General features: G+C 41.5%; 1 protein-coding gene across 9 annotated transcripts in view; it reads right to left on the bottom strand.

Annotated features, from left to right (window-relative positions):
- The window catches only part of elavl4 (ELAV like neuron-specific RNA binding protein 4), a 69,511-nt gene that overhangs the window by 48,730 nt on the left and 553 nt on the right, over positions 1-20,228 (bottom strand). For 2 of the 9 annotated variants that reach the window (XM_026922768.3, XM_026922752.3), the window contains exon 2: positions 19,446-19,577. The exons of 2 other annotated variants lie outside the window; for them this stretch is intronic. In XM_026922768.3, coding sequence (XP_026778569.1) covers positions 19,446-19,577 — 132 coding nt within the window. Of the gene's footprint in view, positions 1-2,737; positions 4,019-4,088; positions 5,297-19,445; positions 19,578-20,228 lie in introns of those variants that run through there. 5 more of the 9 variants (XM_053235973.1, XM_053235979.1, XM_053235976.1 and 2 more) reach the window with 5 other exon arrangements.

Genomic DNA, 20,228 nt, shown 5'->3' with positions numbered 1-20,228 from the left:
AGCATATTTTGCTATTAATTTATAGCATATTGTCCTTGCATCTTCAGTGTGTTCTCACTGGCCATGTGTCCGCTCCATGAGCAGATATGTAACTGCTGTGATCATGTGTCAGTCATGAAAATTACAGTGTGCAAATTCTCAAAAACACATACATGTGTAAAATGTGCAATCCAAACAATTACTGATTAATTACAATGTATTAATGTGAAATTGAAATGAGTAGAGTAGTAAGATCAGCCCATTTAATTTGAATAAAATATAGACACATTTATACTGATGTAGTTATTTAATTTGTTGTTAAAAAATGGAACGGAAATGTTGGTAGTTTTCAGTGTTATGAGCACTGAAAAGCGCTTAGTGGACTATAGGTGAAGCTGCAGGAGACATGCACATGAAGGCTCTACAGCGCCACCACCTGAGGCCGATGGGGAAGGGCAGCACGAAATAGGCATTCAAACTCATTGTGCTCTCCTGCGGTGGAATAAAGTAGTTATGGATGGACGCAGTAGGGAGACAGCTCCCTCTGGGAAACAATATCAGCCTCTTTATCCTCTCTTTAACCACACCCTGTTCACTATATGTTGCACTAGTTATGGCTTTTTTACTACATAATAATAGTCAGAGCACTCCTGCACAAATCCCACCATACACTGCAGTAGGTTAGTGACAAAACCATATACAGTAGCCTCCATAATGCACACTGCAGTTTGTAAGGAATAGAGAGAGGGGTGACATTTCTTTATCCCTCTTCTTTCCATCCTCCACTTCCCTTTTCTTCACTCTGAAATAAATCAACTGCCCGCCTGTGTCACTCTGGTGTCATGTGTAGTCACGCTCTGGAGACAGGGGTGCAAAGTCTCCCACCCAGCCATCACACTTCCTGGAGCTATTCTCTCACCCATGCTGCCTGGCCCTGAACGCTCAGCGGTCAGTCGTTCTCGTTCTCTTTCTCCCTCTGCTGCCCACCTGCGCCTCGATCCTCTGCCTTTTAATATTCAGTCTAGCCACGGACTTATTAGCATTGATATGCAACCTTGGAGCTGGACAATAAAGGAGAAAGCCCTAGAGTAGACTGGTGTGGCTTGTGTACGGAAGAGAGGAGGTGGAGAGAAGAAAGGAGCGAGGGAGGAGAGCGGCGGCGGAGAGAAAAGGGGGAGAAGGAAAACTGTGCTCAGCGGTCATGGGAGCAGGGGACTGCGGAGGAGGTGCGCTAATCAATTCAGTATCTAAAACATCTAGGAACGCTTTCTCTCTACCCATCTGTACGCCCCCTGAATCCTTCAACACTCGCTACTATACTACACACACACACACACACACACACACACAAGAAGAAAGATAGCATAAGGTACATCAGGATTCACTGCTGGAAATCACTCCCTTTTCAATTAGCATTTTGATTGCACGTTAAAGCCCACACACAAACAGTCAAACATTTGCCTGAAAAAAAAAAGAATAATGCTGCCCACATTTTGGATACAAATAACCAAACTGTAAAAGTCTCTAAGCAGTGGAGGAGGACATTGTTTGAAAAATGTTCAGATGTTGTCTAATGTTTGACAGTCGTGTCATTTTGTTCAACAATTAATGCGTGCAATATTAGCCATCAACTACCCTGCAATTATACTGTCCTGCTAATATCCTAACAGATGTTGATAACATAGGCCTAGTGTTTTCTGATTTTGTGTAGTTTTCCTGTTTCTCTCTCTCTCTCTCTCTCTATCTCTCTGTCTGTGTCTCTTCCTCCCTCCTTCTCTTCCTCATGGGGAGAGTTGGTTCCTGGCAGGCACAGTCTCTTACTAGCCTGGTGACAGCCGGGCGAGGCAGCCTCTGAGCCCTTAGTCAACAATGGATACGCACACACACACACACACACACGCGCACACACACACACACACACACACACACACACACACACACACACATACATGCACACACATGCATGTACACTGCAGTCTGCTCTATTACCCCTACAATGATATTGACAGAAAATGTACACACAGCTGGTGATTTTCAGACATGTTTACACAAAGGGAAACATATAGGCTTACATACAGAAACAGTGTCCAACATTTACACACACACACACACACACACGCTCGCTGTCACATGCTGGGTCACTCCCACTCATACTCATTTACAAACTCATGCAAGAGAATGCACGCTGCCATGCAGTTATGCAATCTGCATCTGCATCGAACATCACCACAAAACTATTTCTGTAAATAAACACAAAATTTTAAACTATAGCCTTATTAATAGACAAATTAGGAAAGACAAGCTCTATACACACACACACAGACACATACACTCTGTGTAAATCTGCACCAAAGCTCTCCCGCATTGGTTAGAGAGAGTGAGTGCAGATCTAAAGGTGTTCATTAAGATTCTGCACACCTCCTTAGTCATAAAACAGGTTTTAAAACCAGACATCAAACAAGCTGCAGCCGCCCCGTCCTGCCTCTCCTTCTCCTCATCCCTCCTTTATTGCTCTTTCCCTTCTCCTCATTCCATCCATATTTCTAGAGGCCAAGTGCTTCTCCTCTCAGCCCCTGAGAAAGGTGAGCGTCCGGCTGGATCGATGTGGATTAGAAAAGAGACGCTCACAGAGAAAGAGAAAGAGAAAGTGGGAGCCTGTGTAATGCGGGTACTGCAGCGGAAGGTACCGAAACACGGCAAGGGCAAAAACACATACACACACATGAAGAGAGGGACAAAATCACTGCAGCATCCTTACCATTTTAAACCCATTCCACTCCATTTGTGAGCCGGCGAGCAGGGTTCTCTCCCGCAGCGGTGTAAATGTCCCCTCTCTCTGAGCTCTCTCGTTCTCCCTGTCTCTCTCTGTCTGTCTGAATACAGCTCAGTGGTAGTGAGGCAGCGTGCGGCGAGCAAGAGCAAGAGTGGGCATTCCTCCTCTGAGCACAGCTGCTTGTGAATGCACAGGCTTCGGCGCGAGCCAAACGCTGCAGCCCCACTCCCAGCTCATTCGTCATTGGGTGCAGTCGCAGTAGCCCCACCCACCCCTATACCATCACTGGCTGCCTCAGCTGCCCGTCATCTCCACTCCCCTGGAAAATTAACACCTTTCGCTCTGGCAGCATAGCAGACAGGAGCACTGACGCCTTGGCAAAGAGAAGCCTTTTTCCGTACCAGCAAAACCAATCAATCGCTGCTGAGCTCCGTGCTTGAGTGTGCACTTACAGGCACTATGGTGATAGGATGCCTGCGCAGCACTGGGTATATAAATTAACCACTAATGCATGCACACTAAAAGCATGCACTGATTTCAGCAGGATGCCTCAACCCTTCAGACACACTCACACCCCTACAATTTTAATGATCACTAATATATAATTTACATAATGTCAATTAATGTTGATTTCTTTAATGCATACCCTTTACGGGCTTTGCAGTATTCTTTTTTTTTTTTCAAGTATAAAGCATATAGGTATAGACAGGGTTTTTTTTTTTTTTTAAATCAGATAACCGGTACAATAACATTATATTTTATTTAAAATGTTTTGATTTCTGGGATAGCTCAAGTCCTTAGATCCACTTAGATCCAAAATGCAAGTGTGAATTCATTTAAGCTCATTTCAGAAGCCACAAACAGATTTACTATGGTGTGTTCTGTGGTGTATGTATGAACTGGAAAAGTGAATTGCTTCTGTGCACCAATTCAAACAGAAATATTACAAAAAAAATTAAAAACAAACAAACAAACAAACAGAGGAGCAAAGAATTTTGGGGGACGTCTCACTTGCTTTTTGTACAAGGGCTGAAACACACACACACACACACACACACACACACCTCGATTGCCTACAGGAGCTGTAATCATATCTGGGGAGAGTTCAATGCTGAATACTGAATTGCACCATATTCTGTCCTCATCCCTCATTTCACCATACAGAAAACAACTTTTGAATGATTTTACCAGGAGATAAACGGACCGGTTTAAAGGAACACAACGGTTTTTTTTTCCTACAGTGAGTTAATCAGAATGCTGTAAATAATAGCCGAATAGAGGATAGAAGCATCGCTGCATAAGTAGTCAGAAATAATAAGCCGGCTCCGTTACTCACCATGACCATTCTCGTGTCCGGGCTTTGCCTGTGGGAGTAAAGGGGAGTCAGGAGTCAGGAAGACTCGACTCTCTGCGCTCTTTAGGCTACGGCGAGCTGCTCCCAAGGACAGTCGGACGCTGACGGAACCCTCAGACAATAAACGAGACAGTGGCGTGGTTCTGGGCGGCGGAAATTGAGGCTTGCGTGTGGCAGAGATTTTTCCTGTCCTCTCTTGAACGCAAGACGGAAATGAAACGGGAAATAAAACGAGAAACAAAACAAAACAAAACAAAAAAATACAGCGCCCTGCCTAAATCGAGAGAGCTAGTGCGAGCATCCCATTTCCTTCACACCATTTAAGGAGCGCCCTGCCAGGCGCGTGTGAAATCTGATTGGCTGCGCGCAGACACAGAAGGGGTGGCGCGCTCGCGCCCAGGGAAGAGTGAACGGCGCGTGTCCGCAGGGAGACCTCGGTATACGGCTACAGCCAACATGCACACTATCCTAATACACTCTCCACAGGCGTGCTGCTCTATAACCACTGTTTAGCACGATCTAGCGAGGTTACCCACTCCCTTTATTCATTTACTACACCGTGCATGATATAATGGCTGCAGCTGCCTATGTAGTGCACTATCTAGCCTATCCTACACAATATACAGCCATCTGGAATTAAAGCCCTCCTAATTCACTCTCTGACAAAGGACATCCCAGCGTTCTTACGACTTGTCCTACCTTATCAAAGTGTCCTACTGCAGCGCACATTTATAGGTCTTCTCTCTTTTTGTCCATTTAATTACTGTGATTTTTTAAAATTACTATTATTATCGGAGAATGCTTCCAGCATAAAACTACAGGAAGAAGCATATTTTGATATTCTATTTTTATGATCACAAGATGCCTACAGCATTAAAATTTAGTCCGTGAAGAAGCATGAATTTATGGGCGCGCGCATAAGGGAAGTGCGCATGCGCAGAAACAATTGCTAGGCCAATTTGTCACCATGCCGTCATTCACGTGGTGATAGAAAAAGGTTTTTAAAAAGCATTAATAATTTTAAGCTGGAACAATGATTAAATTTGCCTAAATATATTTGGCCATTTGCTTATTCTAATTGATTCATTCATCCTATCTATCTATCTATCTATCTATCTGTCTATGGAGAAGACGAAAGAATTCTTTAGAATAAACGCATGGCTATATCTATCTATCTATCTATCTATCTAGAAGACGAAATAATCCTTTAGAATAAACACATGGCTATATCTATCTATCTATCTATGGAGAAAACGAATAAACACACTCACACACACTCATATATATATATATATATATATGTATGTGTGTGTGTGTGTGTAAGTATATATGTGTGTATGTAAGTATGTGTGTACATATATATATATATATATATATATATATATATATATATATATATGTACATATACACACTCACACCCAGTCGAACGCTTGGCTCTCTCTCTGTGTGTGTGTGTGTGTGTGTGTGTGTGTTGAGCCACGTGTTGTAAACAGTAGAAACTGTTCTAGGCTTTATAGTGCCAGGGCTCCCACTGCTGACAAACCCTATTGCCGTCTCCATCAGTTCGGATTCCCCATGAGCCCCTGCGAACTGCTTTCTTACACAGAAAGAAAGCAAATCGTGACTTTTCCCATTATTAACGCCAGCACTTCTAATACAGTTAAATTGATCCCAATTACAAAGTCGTTTCCGACCCAGAACAAGCCGTGTACACTTCGCTTCACGTGTGTAACAGCGTGTTCGAGACACCCCGCCACACAAAAATAATCCGTCTCAGTCCCAGACTGCAGTGATGCTATTTTGACATACTATTCAGCACGGTAGTGTGCGATGTGGGACGGAGCCTGAATTTGTGGGAGAAAGTTGCAGAGGAAAATACCTGAGGTGTCACTGAATGTGGAAGGGGATTTATCGCGCCGCTGTGCTCATACAATAGGAGCAAATCATGGGGCTGGAAAACGAATTACAGTTCTGCTCTTATCGTCTCTGAACCTGCTCCGTACCTACAGAAACACAAAAGCCGCACGTCCCCTGGTGTTCAGCCGGCTGGATAAGAATGACTGCTGGCATCAGGAGCCAGTGACTGTATGAAATATGAAACACGTTTCCTCCCAGGCGTGCGCGTGCACCCTGCACTTCCGCAAAGTCCAATTCCTCTGCAGTCTCACGTTATTACGAGCCACGTGACATGCTGCTTATATGCGTCCACGAATTAATCCATCCATTCCATGAGTTAACCTGTATGATCATGCAGTGCTTTTTTTTTTTGATACATATTTTTTGATGAACCCTGACAACAGGCCATCTTTAATTTAGTGCCACACCCAGCATTTAGACTTCAGTATACAATGAGAAGAAGCTAACTATAGAGGTGATTGATAGTATTTCATTTACCTTAACCCTGAAGTGACACAAACCCATGAGTAACTGCAGACCCTGGCGTTTCTACAGCCCTGTTACTTCCAGCTCTCTGTGCTTTCAGGCTGGACATCCACAAGTTCACAGGACATGATACGCATGTGATGCCAGTCCAGTAAAATAATAACAGCCTGGACTGAGTCACATTAATCCTGGGAATTAATGGAAATGTAAAAAATTTTGTAAAAAAAATAAAATAAATAAATAAATAAAAAAAGGTCAGCATAACATTATATTTGTGTAATATATCTGTTAAGAAATGAATGAACTCCAGTCCATAGTGGTTCAAAGCATATAAAAAAGTTATGATGGTTATGATGTCTTAGAGACTGCTATTTGATAGTTTGCAATAAGGTTTTGGTATGCACTTTTTTTTTTTTTGTATGAACTCCTATCCTCTGGTTAGAGGTGCAAACTCCGCCCCTAAACCATGATGCTCTTTTGGGGGGTTACTATAGTTTACAGTGAATACAACTAACTCCAGCAGTATATCAGCCTACTCTTTTATTCACAGTTTACATTTATTTACACTTTGAAAAATGTCACAATACGAGGACATCAAGGAGGCTGATTATTTCCCAAATGTCCCTGAGCCATATCATTTTGAACCAGAATATAGAAGCAAAGAATGGACCGATGAAGAATGAGCCAGAACGGAGAGAGAGAAACTGAACTGACTGGTGGTGAAGCAGATTAGAACAGCCCAGAGCAAATAAAAATTAGTGGTAGCATTGCAAGAAATATCTACCCATACTTACAAAATTGAATGACTATGTTGGCATTACTGGTAATTAACAGTGTCATTTATTCAAGGACTTGATGCGTCTGGAAATGTGACAGTGGCAGAACTGTGCATCACTGACAAGAAGACTTACCAGTCTGGAAAATGCTTTGTCTGTCTGCAATGAATTGGAAGAGACACAGGAAGAACCTCACGGCCTGATGTCACTTAGTAAGTGTGCTGTACTAATGGTAAATCATTTTGGTTTCAAATGTAAATATGCTACAGTTTCATTTGTAATACTCTTTTTGTCTATAGCACCATAACCACTATTCTGACCTTTCACCAAGCATAGCTTATTGCTGACTGTGCGATATGGTGAAATTTTTTAAAAAATAGGTGGAAATCTTTTTAAGTTTCACAGTTCTTGGATGTCTATATTAAGCTATTTAATGATCCCACCATTGTCAGTTTATGATTTCTGCAGTTTGAGGCCACAACATTTAAAAACAGTTGCTACATACTGCAGCAGTACTAAGTAGTACGTCAGAATATCTATAAAGGCATATTCTTTTTATATAGTATTTACTACAGCCGTATTTGTTTTTTTTCCCCAACGTTTGCACAGTATATTTCACTGTTCACAGTATATTTCATTTGCGGTGCTGATAAGCGTAAAGACTTATATAAAGACAATAATAAATAAATACTCAGTTCAAGTCAATTAATTCAGCTAATAACTTAACAACTAATCCAGTTGTAATCTAAGCAAGCTGATTTTTATTATCCAAGTCTAAACCATGAAAAAACAAATGAATACTGACTTCTGATTATGCCTAAAATGCCTGCTTGGTTTGCCTAGATTAGACATATAATACTGTCTGCAATTTTACATCTTAATAAGGAAACACATTTAGTATCACAATGTTATACTGAAACCTGCATTTTTTTTTTTTTTTTAATTTTAAAAGGCTACTTTGGCCAAGTGTAGAAACTATCTGTGAAATACCTCCTTTTTCATCTACCTCCCAACAACACATTAATAAAACAGAGAAAGAGAGCAAAACAACCTGCTTATTGTTTTAATCACATGCAGGTTTGATTCAATTATATGAGGGCTGCTCTCGTAGCAGCTCATACAAACTTGAGTTAGTCCATTAACCTCTGTGTGAGTTCACAAATCTGCAGTGTGCCAGCCACTGATAGGAGCCATCATAGTGCCTCTCCACTGCCTCCAAACTCTGCAGCGCTGTTAACCCAAAAGCAGAACGAGTCGAAGTGCACTCCACTCTTACACAAGTTGAGTAGCCAGCTAATGACAGCTAGCTTACAGTGTGTGCTCTGGATACAGGTTTCCCTGTCCATGCTGTGTGGATTGAGGAAAACCATTATATAAAAATATCTGTCCACTCTGTACCTACTTATGTCCTTCTGACAACTCTTTTTGAAATTCTTTATTTCTGAAATGCGAAAATTAAGTGTTCCCAATGCAAGAGAATTCTGTGACCAATTTATTAGTCTTAGTAGCGCCATATTCCTCTATTTGTCTGTAATTTCATCACCTGTAAACCCATGTACATAACACTGACACTGACAAGTAAGGAGGAACACACAATTGTACATGCTGTTAAAGGAAATAGTCCATGATGGTGTGGTGTAATATGGCCCGACTCAAAGCAGAGTTGCTCTATTCAACCTGAAGTGGATTATTTACCTGTAACATCATGTTTTTGTGTCTGATACTGAAATGATTTGCTGATGATTCCAATTTTTAATTTTTTTAATGAATGACATGTCATGCTTTTTAACCATTTATAGTTACATTTAATGTAGTGGAATGTCCACAAAACAGGTTAGTTACTATTATAGCTTACGTCATAGCAGCTATAAACAGTCCCTCACCAGCCTCACTTTTTTCTCTCATAAAGGTAATAAGACCAAAATGGAGATTGTCATGTTACAGAGAAACTGATATGAAACACCTTCTGACCAATCACATTCGAATTGAAAAGCTCTGTGGTATAAACAAGAATAATCGCTGTGTCCAAACTGCTAAGCCAAGCCTGGCTTTGTCATATTAAATGTACCAAATAATTTAACATGAGTGACACTGTAAAATCATATTCAATCTGAATTCCTTTAAATCTGTAATTTGTGTTGAATTGCAACAGCATGCACTTGAAGCAGACTTTGAGAAGTGAAGCTGAGGAAGGAAAGGGCCCAGTATGAATCATGCGATCAGTGTGTTCCTCTCTCAGTGTGTGTCTGACCAGTTGCAGAGCGGAGACAGATGGAGCGAGAGAAGTGAGGGATTAGAATGGCATTCCGTCCACGCTGAGAGGCTCGGCCTTGAGAACATGGAAGCTGTGACTTCAGAGGTTGCCGCCACTCCTACATGCTTGTGTTTGTGTGTGTGTGTGGGTGTGTGTGTGTGGGTGAGTGGGAGTGCATGGTCATTGTGTTTCTGCTGTAATAAATTTCATTCATTGTGTCTGCACACATATGAAGCCTACCATAGTTAAATACACACAATTTAATAGACCTCTGTATGGGGCGTCGGCCATTTTGCCTGATTTGCTCTGTTATCATGTATTGTGTGTGTACGGCACGATTTACGACCACAAGCTGAACAGTCTTAAAACAGGCTAGCTAATGTAAATGACATCATTTATCAGCTGTCAAAAAGCCATTAAAGCAGAAGGGGTCTGTGAAATGACTAACAGGCTAACAACCTGACTAATTGATTTATTTTGCATGATGTAAAAGGGCCTTTTGTGTGCAGCCCCAGCTAACTGACGCTGAAAATATATTTTCTTTTGTTTTAATGTGAGACATCTTTTTATAGTGAAGATGGAAGAAATAGTACTTTATTATCTAGAATCTTTTTTGTACTGGAACAGGACATCATATTCTCTTAAGAACTAATGTTTCAGCAACAGCCGAGCATGTAAAACATCATTTAGTGGTTGTCATTTCATACACACAGACACACACACACAGACACACACACACACACTCATATTCACATTGCCAGCCACATAGCATGGCCACCTTGTTCTCCTTTGTTTCAGGAGTACCTCTGATCTTACCGGCTACTGAGCTCCAATTAAAGCATCCACACACACACACACACACACACACACACACACACACACACACCACTCCTGGCCCGAGCCTCCTCTTACACTGCCTCATTTCAGTCCTCAATCGGACTAATTACATTGAACCCTGCCTGCCCCATCCTGCCCACAACCAGACACACACACACACACACACACTCACTCATACATTTTTTTATTTGTATCAAGCTTTTAAATATCTGCTTCTTTTTAATTTATAATCGCAATATTGCATCTAACCTAGCTTGAGATCTTTTTGCCACTTTTTCCCTAATTTTCCGATTCCTAACCTTTTTCCCTGCTTTTAGGAATTTCTTGAATGCTTTTTGTTTCTCTTCCAGCAGAAGATCAAGAAGATTCTGACGGTGACTGCAGTACGTTCAGCATAATTGGATGAAGAGAGAATAAATTGTTGAAGAACTGAAGAAACACATCACCTCCGGTAATGACACACACATAAACACACACACACACACACACACACACTCAGAGTAATCATTTTTTCAATAAGCAATTTCTATCAGTCGGATGATGCTTGCTTGTATTTAAAGCATGAACACTATTTGTATGTTAACAAGTACCATATACCTTTAGACATGTTTCTGTTCTGTATGGAGATTACCCCGTTTCCTCTCTTCATAACAAGACTTGTGTTATATTTCAGAACCCCCCGGTGGAGCGTGACATGCTGAAACATGCGAGAGACGTGGTGATAATTGTTTCAACTCTGTGAAATGTTTTTCCTGTAAGTGCATACCTTTTCATCTCAATTTTCACCCTCGATCATCGCAGGTTTATTTTAAGATGGCAAAGTATAAACTCCTCTAAAGGTGTCAACTCAAGTTGTGTTCTAGCTACTTCTCTTTTCAGAAGCTTCTTTTAAACCTCTCCAACAATCTCCTTTCTTTACCACAGAGGATTTTAAAGCATCATTAGCTTCTTTTTATATACTGAAACACTGTGTGTTCATACATTAGTTTCTTGCTTTGCTTTTGTGTATGAGTAGCTGTGGGGAAAAGACCTCATACCAGGAACAATAAAGCTTCTGCATGAACATATTCTTTCAATATAGATATTACCAGTGAATAGATTATAGTATGTAAAGCAGATATGTGAAAAGAGATCATTTGTTGATCATAAACACAATATCCCAATACACATATGAGCAGTATTAACTGGTTTCTGTGAGCATTGAGCATTCTGACCAATCCCAGAGGGATATGTTTTCTTATGGGTGTGGTTGTGCTAAAAAAAATCATGGCAGATTAATCCTGGCAAGCCTTTAAGGTTTTTTTTTTTTTTTTTTTTTTTAAAGATATATATAAACCTATGCATGGTAACAATGCATAGGAGTAAAATCTCAATTTTTCTCCATATCATGTAGTCTTAAAGAACACGAGTGAAGTGCTTGTAGAACAGATTGGAAGGGAGTACTTTACATAGTGTTCAGATTGAGCGGAGAGACCTTCCAACACAAGATCAATTCCCCATAGTGTCCATGATTTAAAGAACAGCTATCCTACAGTCGCTAATCAGTGGCCAAGCCAGTAAGCCACCTGCCGTTAATTTTCTGTTGCTGTTTAGTAAACACGGACCTTCTCTCACCTCAGCCTACTGCAGCTGCGGATGTCTCTGATGATTATGAGCCTTAAATGTATTGAATGTGTCATATCCCACCTGCTGGCCCCATTCACACACATTACATCTAAAGAGTTTCCCATAACAATCTGCCCACTCTCTTTTGGACCAGTGATTATCACTATCCACTGCCACTATTTCAGTTTCACATGTGCATCAAGTCAAATAAAGTGATTTAGTAACACAAGCTTTTAGGGGGAGAAAAACAGTACACATATCATTGTACACAAACCAGAAAGTGCATTAACATTTCTACAGTCTACAGTACCAGTTCCATTTCCAGCCTTCCTGTCTGAAAGTGACAGTGGCTTCAGTTCTTGTTTCATTGCCCAACACAGTAGTAAACTTTTTCTGCCAGCTCAACCAGCATAACTGTCACCTCCTCGCCAAGGCCCCACAACCCCATATCAATTTATCATGACAGCTTTAGTACACAACTGCCATGCTTTTGTCTCTGGTGTGTATCACGCCGCTGAACCTGGCCTTGGTTCACCTAAACCAATCACACGCTCCTCAGATGTGCGGAGTAAAGCAAAGCGAGATTTCGAAAGCATACGGGGAAAATTCCTGTGCCTCCAAAAGAACATTCATTTGTCATCATTTGTTCAGAGCTGCAGTGTTATAACTACACATTTATAATCCTTAACGGATGGGCTTTCTATTGAAAACCAAGATTTATCGAATAATCATTTGAAAGATAGCAGGTTATTTTAGTCTGTTAAAGAGGTCTGTTCTGAGGATTGTCTTGCCTGAATGAATGTCATAGTGATAAATCTGTGAGCAGAGGGTATCGTACACACTGGGAGGTTCTTCTTTCAGTCACTTCACGTGAGAGGAGATAGCGAGTGAAATTTGTCCTTTCTGTTCATTGTCATGGTGTGTGGTGTGCGAGGCTGGTGGCTGAGAGTGCGGACGTTGGGATGCTTGGCTGTTGGATGGCCTTTGCTATGTTTGATCCCGGTCGGTGGCTCTACAGTGTGACGAGGAGGACCGCTGTGGTCCATCTGGCCGAGGCTTTAATCAGTGCTTCCTTTCAGAGGAGGGAGCTCACGCTTGTGCTCTAGCTTTAGAGTAGCAGCCATTACTGCATTTGTACTGCACCAACCTATTGTAAACTTTCATTTAGCACACAAACGCGTATAATAACGGTCTCAGCCATTAGACAATTAATAATGGGCTGTGCTTTATTTTTCTCTTTCTTATTTTGCATGCAATATCAGTACTGAGAGTATGGGAATTAATTGTTTGTGTTTGGTACATAGTAATAGTGCTCTCTGTTGTTTTGTTATGACCTTCTGATCTCCGGAGTGAAATTAAATGGAAATTCAAGCTATATCCGACTGCGTCTCTGCTCTCCTGCCTCCTGCCCATCTCTGCTTGTTTGTACATCCTCTGTCACCTTGTCATGCCAAGCTCTGGAAAAAGCAGCATTAGTAATTCTCCACACCCCCGCACCCCCACCCCTCCACACCCACCCCCGTCACTGCTGCTAGCCTCCAAAAAAGTCATAGCACCATAGAGAGAGACAGAAAGTCACTGTAGCTCTAGAAAGAATGCCTTAAGGATTAATTATCATTTGTAACTTTTCTCTTTGCCCCAACATCAAATGGGGTTATTTCGCAGAGCAGCTATTGATGTTTTGGACAGCCTCTACTGTGGAGCATTTAGAGCTGAATGCTGCTGTTAGAGAGACTGCATTATTAATGTGAAGAGAGCGCTAGCAGGGACTAACGGCTCCTCAGGGCTGCGAAGAGGACGATTAAGGGAAGCAACACCACGCCTCTGAGGTCTTCCACAGCAGCCGATGCATGCCACAGACATCCATCATTTATTCACGATGGCAACCGCTTCCAACCCCCATCCCCCACCCCGCTGAACAATTAGCAGATCGATAAAATGTATGGACTAAGAATCTATCAATTTAGTGGAAGCAGCGCTGTTTGTCAACGTGTCAGCTCTTGGGCGCAGCCTATCATTCAGGCGCTGGCCACATTTATCACTTTATCACCAACCTATGAGTCATAGCAGCTTCACTCATCCAGCTCTGAGATGGCTGTCTGATTATGAGAGGTGATTAGACTACAAAAGCAGGTGTATTGATCGGTTCAGATTTGTGGCTTTAAGTTAAACAGACCAAGAATACTTTACTCTTCCTGTTATCCTGCGTTTTGAATCATGCATGATATGTTCAGTGTCCAAATCCAAAGCAGTGGTCTGAACTGCAAAAGTCAGATAATACAGCCTTTGTTTCAGTCTAGGCTGAGAGAGAGCGAGAGAGAGAGAGAGACAGAGAGAGAGAGGGAGAAAGAGAAAGAGAGATTGATTAATGAGAGGCTGATTTTCTATACAGTGCAGCCCTTTTGCCTAGCTTGTCTTCAATTAGCAAAAAATGTTAATTACAGTACTTAGGCAGGCTAGGGTAAAACGGCTAGTAGGCATTCACACACATCCTGTTTCACTCTTCAGTATTTCTCAATATGAACCACTCTAGCTGATCTAAAATGATCGTAAAATAGGTAGAAGACAATAAATAATCAAAATAATTTCATTAGGCTTGCATTATCAGGGAACAATATCACACCGGGGTTGCTGGATTAAATAGGAACAGTAATTATGTAAGCACAAAAAAACAACCCCCCGATTTTTAAATAGTAATTTACAATGAGCACACTAGAGTATTGGTGCTACAAAAGCAATTCATTTTTATAGATTTTCCTGTTATGTAATGTATGTTTTGATAACAGTGTTATTTCACAAAGCTTCCACTCGTCACTGATTTTACCTTTATTATCTTCATTTTCATCACAGTAATCACAGCTGAAAATACTACATTGTGTGTGTGTGTGTGTCTGTTGAGAGCCACGAGTAGTATCGTCTCCTTTTGTAGCCATCCTACCCACCCACTGCCCTCCTGTTGCTGCTAAAATCACAAGCTTTTTTCTTCCAGGTCAAGGTACCTGCATACACCACGCTGACCCCTCTCTCAGTCACTGCTCCCTTTGTTTTCTTTTCAAAGAGTGAGAGAGAGGGGGAAAGCTGTCTAATTCAAAGCTTTTCATGGCATCCAGCCATCTCTCTTTCGTCCTCTTCGACAGCAGACAGATAGCGCTATGGCAGTGCAAACAGTGGGAAAATTAAAGCGAGTCAGTGTTTTGAGCTGTGATCTGCTGCTCTGTGATTCATCATTGGATAATTTCAGGTTCTCTCTCTGATTAGTGCTCTACAGAGGGCCGTAGCTCCAGTACATGCCACCTGTCTTCCCCAGGAAATGGGAGCTGAGGCTGGACTGGACTGGGCTGCTGAATCTGATTCTCGCTCTGCCTGGCTGGACACCTGCTCCCCACCTCACACTGACCACTTCCAGCTCAGTACGTCTCTGTCTCTAACATAACTGCCATTCTCATTTTATCCCACCCCTTTTTAAAGATGCTTTGTAATTTAGAATAGCAACACTGTTTAGCTACTTAACCGTCACTAGCTAAGTCTATTTTCTGAATTGAAGAAGCTCATGTGTCCTTTTGTGTTTCTGTTCCAGCTCTAGTTCAAGCCCTGTCTGTATGTGCTGTCCAACAGACCTTCACCAGCTCTGAAGGCAACTTCCTGTCATTCAGTGTAACTGAAAGAAGAGAGGATAAATCGTTTATGGAGAAGTCTGAGCGCTCAGGTGATGTCACTGATACGGAAGTCATTACTTTGTAGACTGATTTTTGGGGCTGGTGCTCTTTTTTCTTTACTATATAACAACACAGTCCATTCACTCCAGATTTGATGTCTTAAAATAGAACACTAAATCCTTAAGTAATGCTTAAATTGTATTTGACAGCAGGTCTATGTGATGCGAATAATAGGGACTTCTTTAATGCCATTTCATGGCTCTGGAGTTGCTGTTCATCTGCCTGTGATTTTCACACTTGTGTGTGAGTGTGTGTGTAGTGACCTGTGGTTGACCTACAGCTTTAATAGTTGCTTCTCAAGCCCGGCATTTAAAATCAAGGTGTGTTCTGCCAAAAAGTCTTAGCCCTGGCTAGATGTAATATAACTGGACACTGAGAGTCACATGCTGCAATTTTTTTATGAAAAAAAAAAGAAAAATCAAGTATAATAATTATCATTTAGCTTTAGAAATTAATAAAAAAAATATATATAATGGCATAATGTTGATGGGAATGAAAATGATTAGGCTGCAATGAAATGGCTTCTAAAATCAGAAAAATAAAAACTCTATTTTCATGCAGGAACGTGATCGAGCGCAATCTACCGCTATTGTGCTGAAATGCTGGTGTAGTTGATGAGTCTGCTTCCCTGGATGCTTTGCCTCTCTTGCACATAGAAACACATACACATATACACACGTGCGCGCACACACACATGCTCATTGCGGCTTTGTGCGCAATAGAATGCCGCACCTGGTTGTGGATCAGTGGGCCTGGGGTTGAGCAGCACAAATGAACTAATTTCCTGGGCTACATTAAGCAGAGAAACAGTGCAATCACAGCAGGAGGAGCCGCTCGGCCCGGCAGATGGGCCGAGCTAATCACTGTTGTGAAATAGAGCTGACCCTGCCTGTCTCGAACACTGCCAACAGACATTTGCCAATCGCTCCACAATTCCCCCACCTCACCGCTTGCCTCTCTGCTCCTTCAAATGAGTTTAGGGGAAATCATAACCTCCTCAAAATGGCTGAAAATGAAGTTAGAAAAAAACACCCAGTGAGATGAAACAGCTATAAAAGAGCACCCTGTGTGTGTGAATGAAATTCCTCATCAGAATCACACTTTTTCAAAACCCGCATGCAGTTTGTTTTCTATCTGCAGCGTTGTCCGGCCACTCAGCCGCTTGCCTTTGGCACCGTATTTTCATCACGACACATTTCCCATTACTGGCTCTTTCCGCTCTTTCGGAAACATTTGTCTTTCCATGTTGAATATCTACCAGTGCTGGGAATCAAACTATGCTCAATGTAGCACAGCATGCGGAGCACCGGTCATGTGTCACCCGCTCTCCATCCAAAAAACTCTGTATTTGTTCCTCCTGATCGAATGCCATTTCAGCGTTTCGCCAGCTTTCAGAGAAATTGTGAGCTGGGATGGCATGGTGTTCTAATGCGGCAGCCATTAGCTGCTGCACTAATGAACAGCTTTTTTGCTCAAACACTGTATATTAATGGCAGCTTCATTATCATGATGCACTTGTGATTTATTGATTCTTTCAAAGCTCCGTTCATTTTAATAATTACGCACTCTCTGTTTTACCCTGGGTGATGGATGTAAATTTTTTTACTAAAATTCTGGATTTATATATCATTGATATTAGGCTATATTGACATGTAAACGTTATGCAACAGTCTTATACAATATAATTATGTACACAGTGGAAGCGTGTATATCATATATTTTAGATTTCCTGCCCTTTTTTTTTTTTTTACATGCTCTCTGAACACGGACTAATGCATATAAAAAGCTTGTGCATTAATTTGCGGAAAATATGTGTCTGCTTCATGAAGCGTGCTTGCAGATAGCCTCTTACCTCCTGCATCACACTGTTCTAATGTATGCAAATGATCTGGCTTCACTTAATGAAGGTACCATTAATCACAGTAACGATGGTCTGTTTTAACCTGCTTAATTATCTGAAACACGTTTAAATATAAGAATCGTGGGTTGTGTATGATTTTTTTTCGCTGAGCTGCTGCTACACCGTCACATTCTTAGCGCCTAAACAATAAATCACACCTGCGGTTTAAAACAGAATCATTTAATTCATTATGAATGTTCTGGATGTTTTGGAGTTCTTAGTGGTTTTGGTGCACCAGTATTCAACAATGAATGAATAACATGAAGCAAATGCATTATAATCATTTTATTATATTTTAGTATGCTCCATCTGTGTACTAATTTCAGATAATAGAAAATATTTTTCTTTCTGCTCATTTCCCAGTTGAAGGCATAAATCATGCAAAGCATTCTCTTACTTTTACTAATTTATGATGTATTGATTGAGCTGGAAATGCTTGGCTTGCTTTCTTCAGCAAAATGAGAATTCATAAACCCATGGCTAGAAACATTAGAGGATGACTCTTATTGAAGCTGTTGCTTTTTTTGTTTGTTTTTATTTCAGTTTATTTGATTTATTTCTTCAAACTGAAGGGAAAAAAATCATTAAAAAACCATAATAATAATTCTGCTGTGTTCATAAAACACAACACTTCTCACATGCACACAAGGGTTTACAAGTAAGGATCTCAGGATCTGCTGTCTCTGGTAAACACTGCTTAGCTGTTTCTTAAGCCAAACACACGTCAGGCCATCACAGTGTGTGTGTGTGTGTGTGTGTGTGAGTGTGTGTTGGCAGAGGCGCTCCAGCACAGTCACTAGTGCGGTGTTTTGTGTGAGAAAGTGCTGCAGCTTCAGGCAGGCTGATCCTGTTTTGTTGGGAACGAGAGCCCATCACAGATTAGACACCCACAGCTTCATGTCGATTTAATGCACCGAGTCAGGGATTTACTTTTAATCGACCGTCACATACCGTACCAGTCTGTCATGGCTTTCCTGCACTGCATGGGCTTTCTTTTCCTCAATCAAAATCTGCTCTCATACCAGAAACACTACATCAGTTCGCTGTCATGTTGCACAACTAACAGAAAATAAGAGGCTATTTTATCATGTTTTGTAGCACAGTGTTTATTGGGTGGAAATGAAACTACTCTAATTAAGGAAGCAAGTGACCTGTTTTAGTGCTGTAAATTCTTTTTCAATTATGTATTGGACTATTATATGCGTTACAATGCCATGATCATTTGTAGATTTGTAGAAAAATTGAACTACTAACTTCTTCTCATTACATTTTTTAAGCGAAAACTGTCATACAGCTAAATTGTCAGCTATATATTTGCTCATGTGCCTTTTTCAAAAAAGTATACAGTGCCTAATGTACTCCCGTAATGAATATATGAAAGTCTGTGCATTATGAAATACAATGCAGCATGCTGAAACACTTTCACTTCGACAAGCTGTCTCACTCTAAAAGGGTCTAGTGCACGAAGATGGCTCACTGAAAAAAATAAAAAGTTTTGAAATTCAAGGACATGTGTTACGCAATCCACTTATGCTTCACCTACAAGCAACCTCTCATATCCCAATACGACTAGTTGCATGCATACATAAACACACCCACGCAAACAAACACACATGCTTTCAATTTCACACACAAAGTATAAACACACACCGCATGCACAAAGTAGTCAGTAGTTGTTCCCTTTCTTTCTGTCACTGCTGTTAATGTTAGAGATATAAATAGTCATTACACAAGAAAGCATGAAAACAGTTGCTAATAAAGCCTCAGGGCTGCACTCATTTGCCTAAATTGAGTAACTATTATAATACTTCCTTTTTTTGATGTTTTCTTTCATTCTCTGACACACACTCATCTGTCTATCCTCTTACCCCCAGTGACCTGGCCCCCGGCTGGCTGGATGGATCGTGGGGTAAAAGCAGGGAGCCCATGCCTGGGACGGAGCCTTCAGCCTGGGCTAGTGCCGAGTACTGGGAGTACCTTACCATCATCTTCAGATACTGCTTGCAAGGTGCACGATCACACACAGGACGAGACAAAGAAACAAAAGAGGAAAAAGGGAAAGAGGAAAAAAATAGAATGGTAAAAAGAGAGGGAGCAAAAAGAAAGAAGGATATAGATGAGAGGACAGAGTGAGAAGGGTGGACAGCTACAGCGATAGGCAGCCGTGTGCTCGCGTTCACGCTTGTGCTAGCACGTTCGTACACACACGCGCACACAGATACACACAAACACACACCCACACACTCACAAACACATGCACACACAGTGTGAACCCCAGATGGGCGAGTCATCAAGCAAGCTCAGCAGTTAGAACCATCTTGCTTTGAGTAAATGAGAAAATGAAATGATTGTGTGTGTGTGCGTGTGTGTGTGTGTGTGTGTGTGTGTCGTGGGAGAGAGACTGCGAGTCTAGGCTCTCATCCATTACGGAGAGCGGTGCGGCTCTCTCCATCCTCAAACAGCCCTGGATCTAAACCTACTACACACTCACTCGGTCCCTGGACATGAAGCTAACTCCTTGCAGCTGCCACGTTCTATAAGCATGGGTACGTTAATACAACACAGACACACAGAACGGCACACCCGAGGGGATGGTTGGCGACATACACACTCACACACTGAAAGAAGCGAGGTGAAGGAAGAAGCAAATC

Source organism: Pangasianodon hypophthalmus, chromosome 8, assembly GCF_027358585.1.
Source record: "Pangasianodon hypophthalmus isolate fPanHyp1 chromosome 8, fPanHyp1.pri, whole genome shotgun sequence".
Taxonomy (NCBI): domain Eukaryota; kingdom Metazoa; phylum Chordata; class Actinopteri; order Siluriformes; family Pangasiidae; genus Pangasianodon; species Pangasianodon hypophthalmus.
The sequence above is the reverse complement of the archived record's forward strand: the minus strand, read 5'-3'. Positions and strand labels throughout refer to the sequence as shown.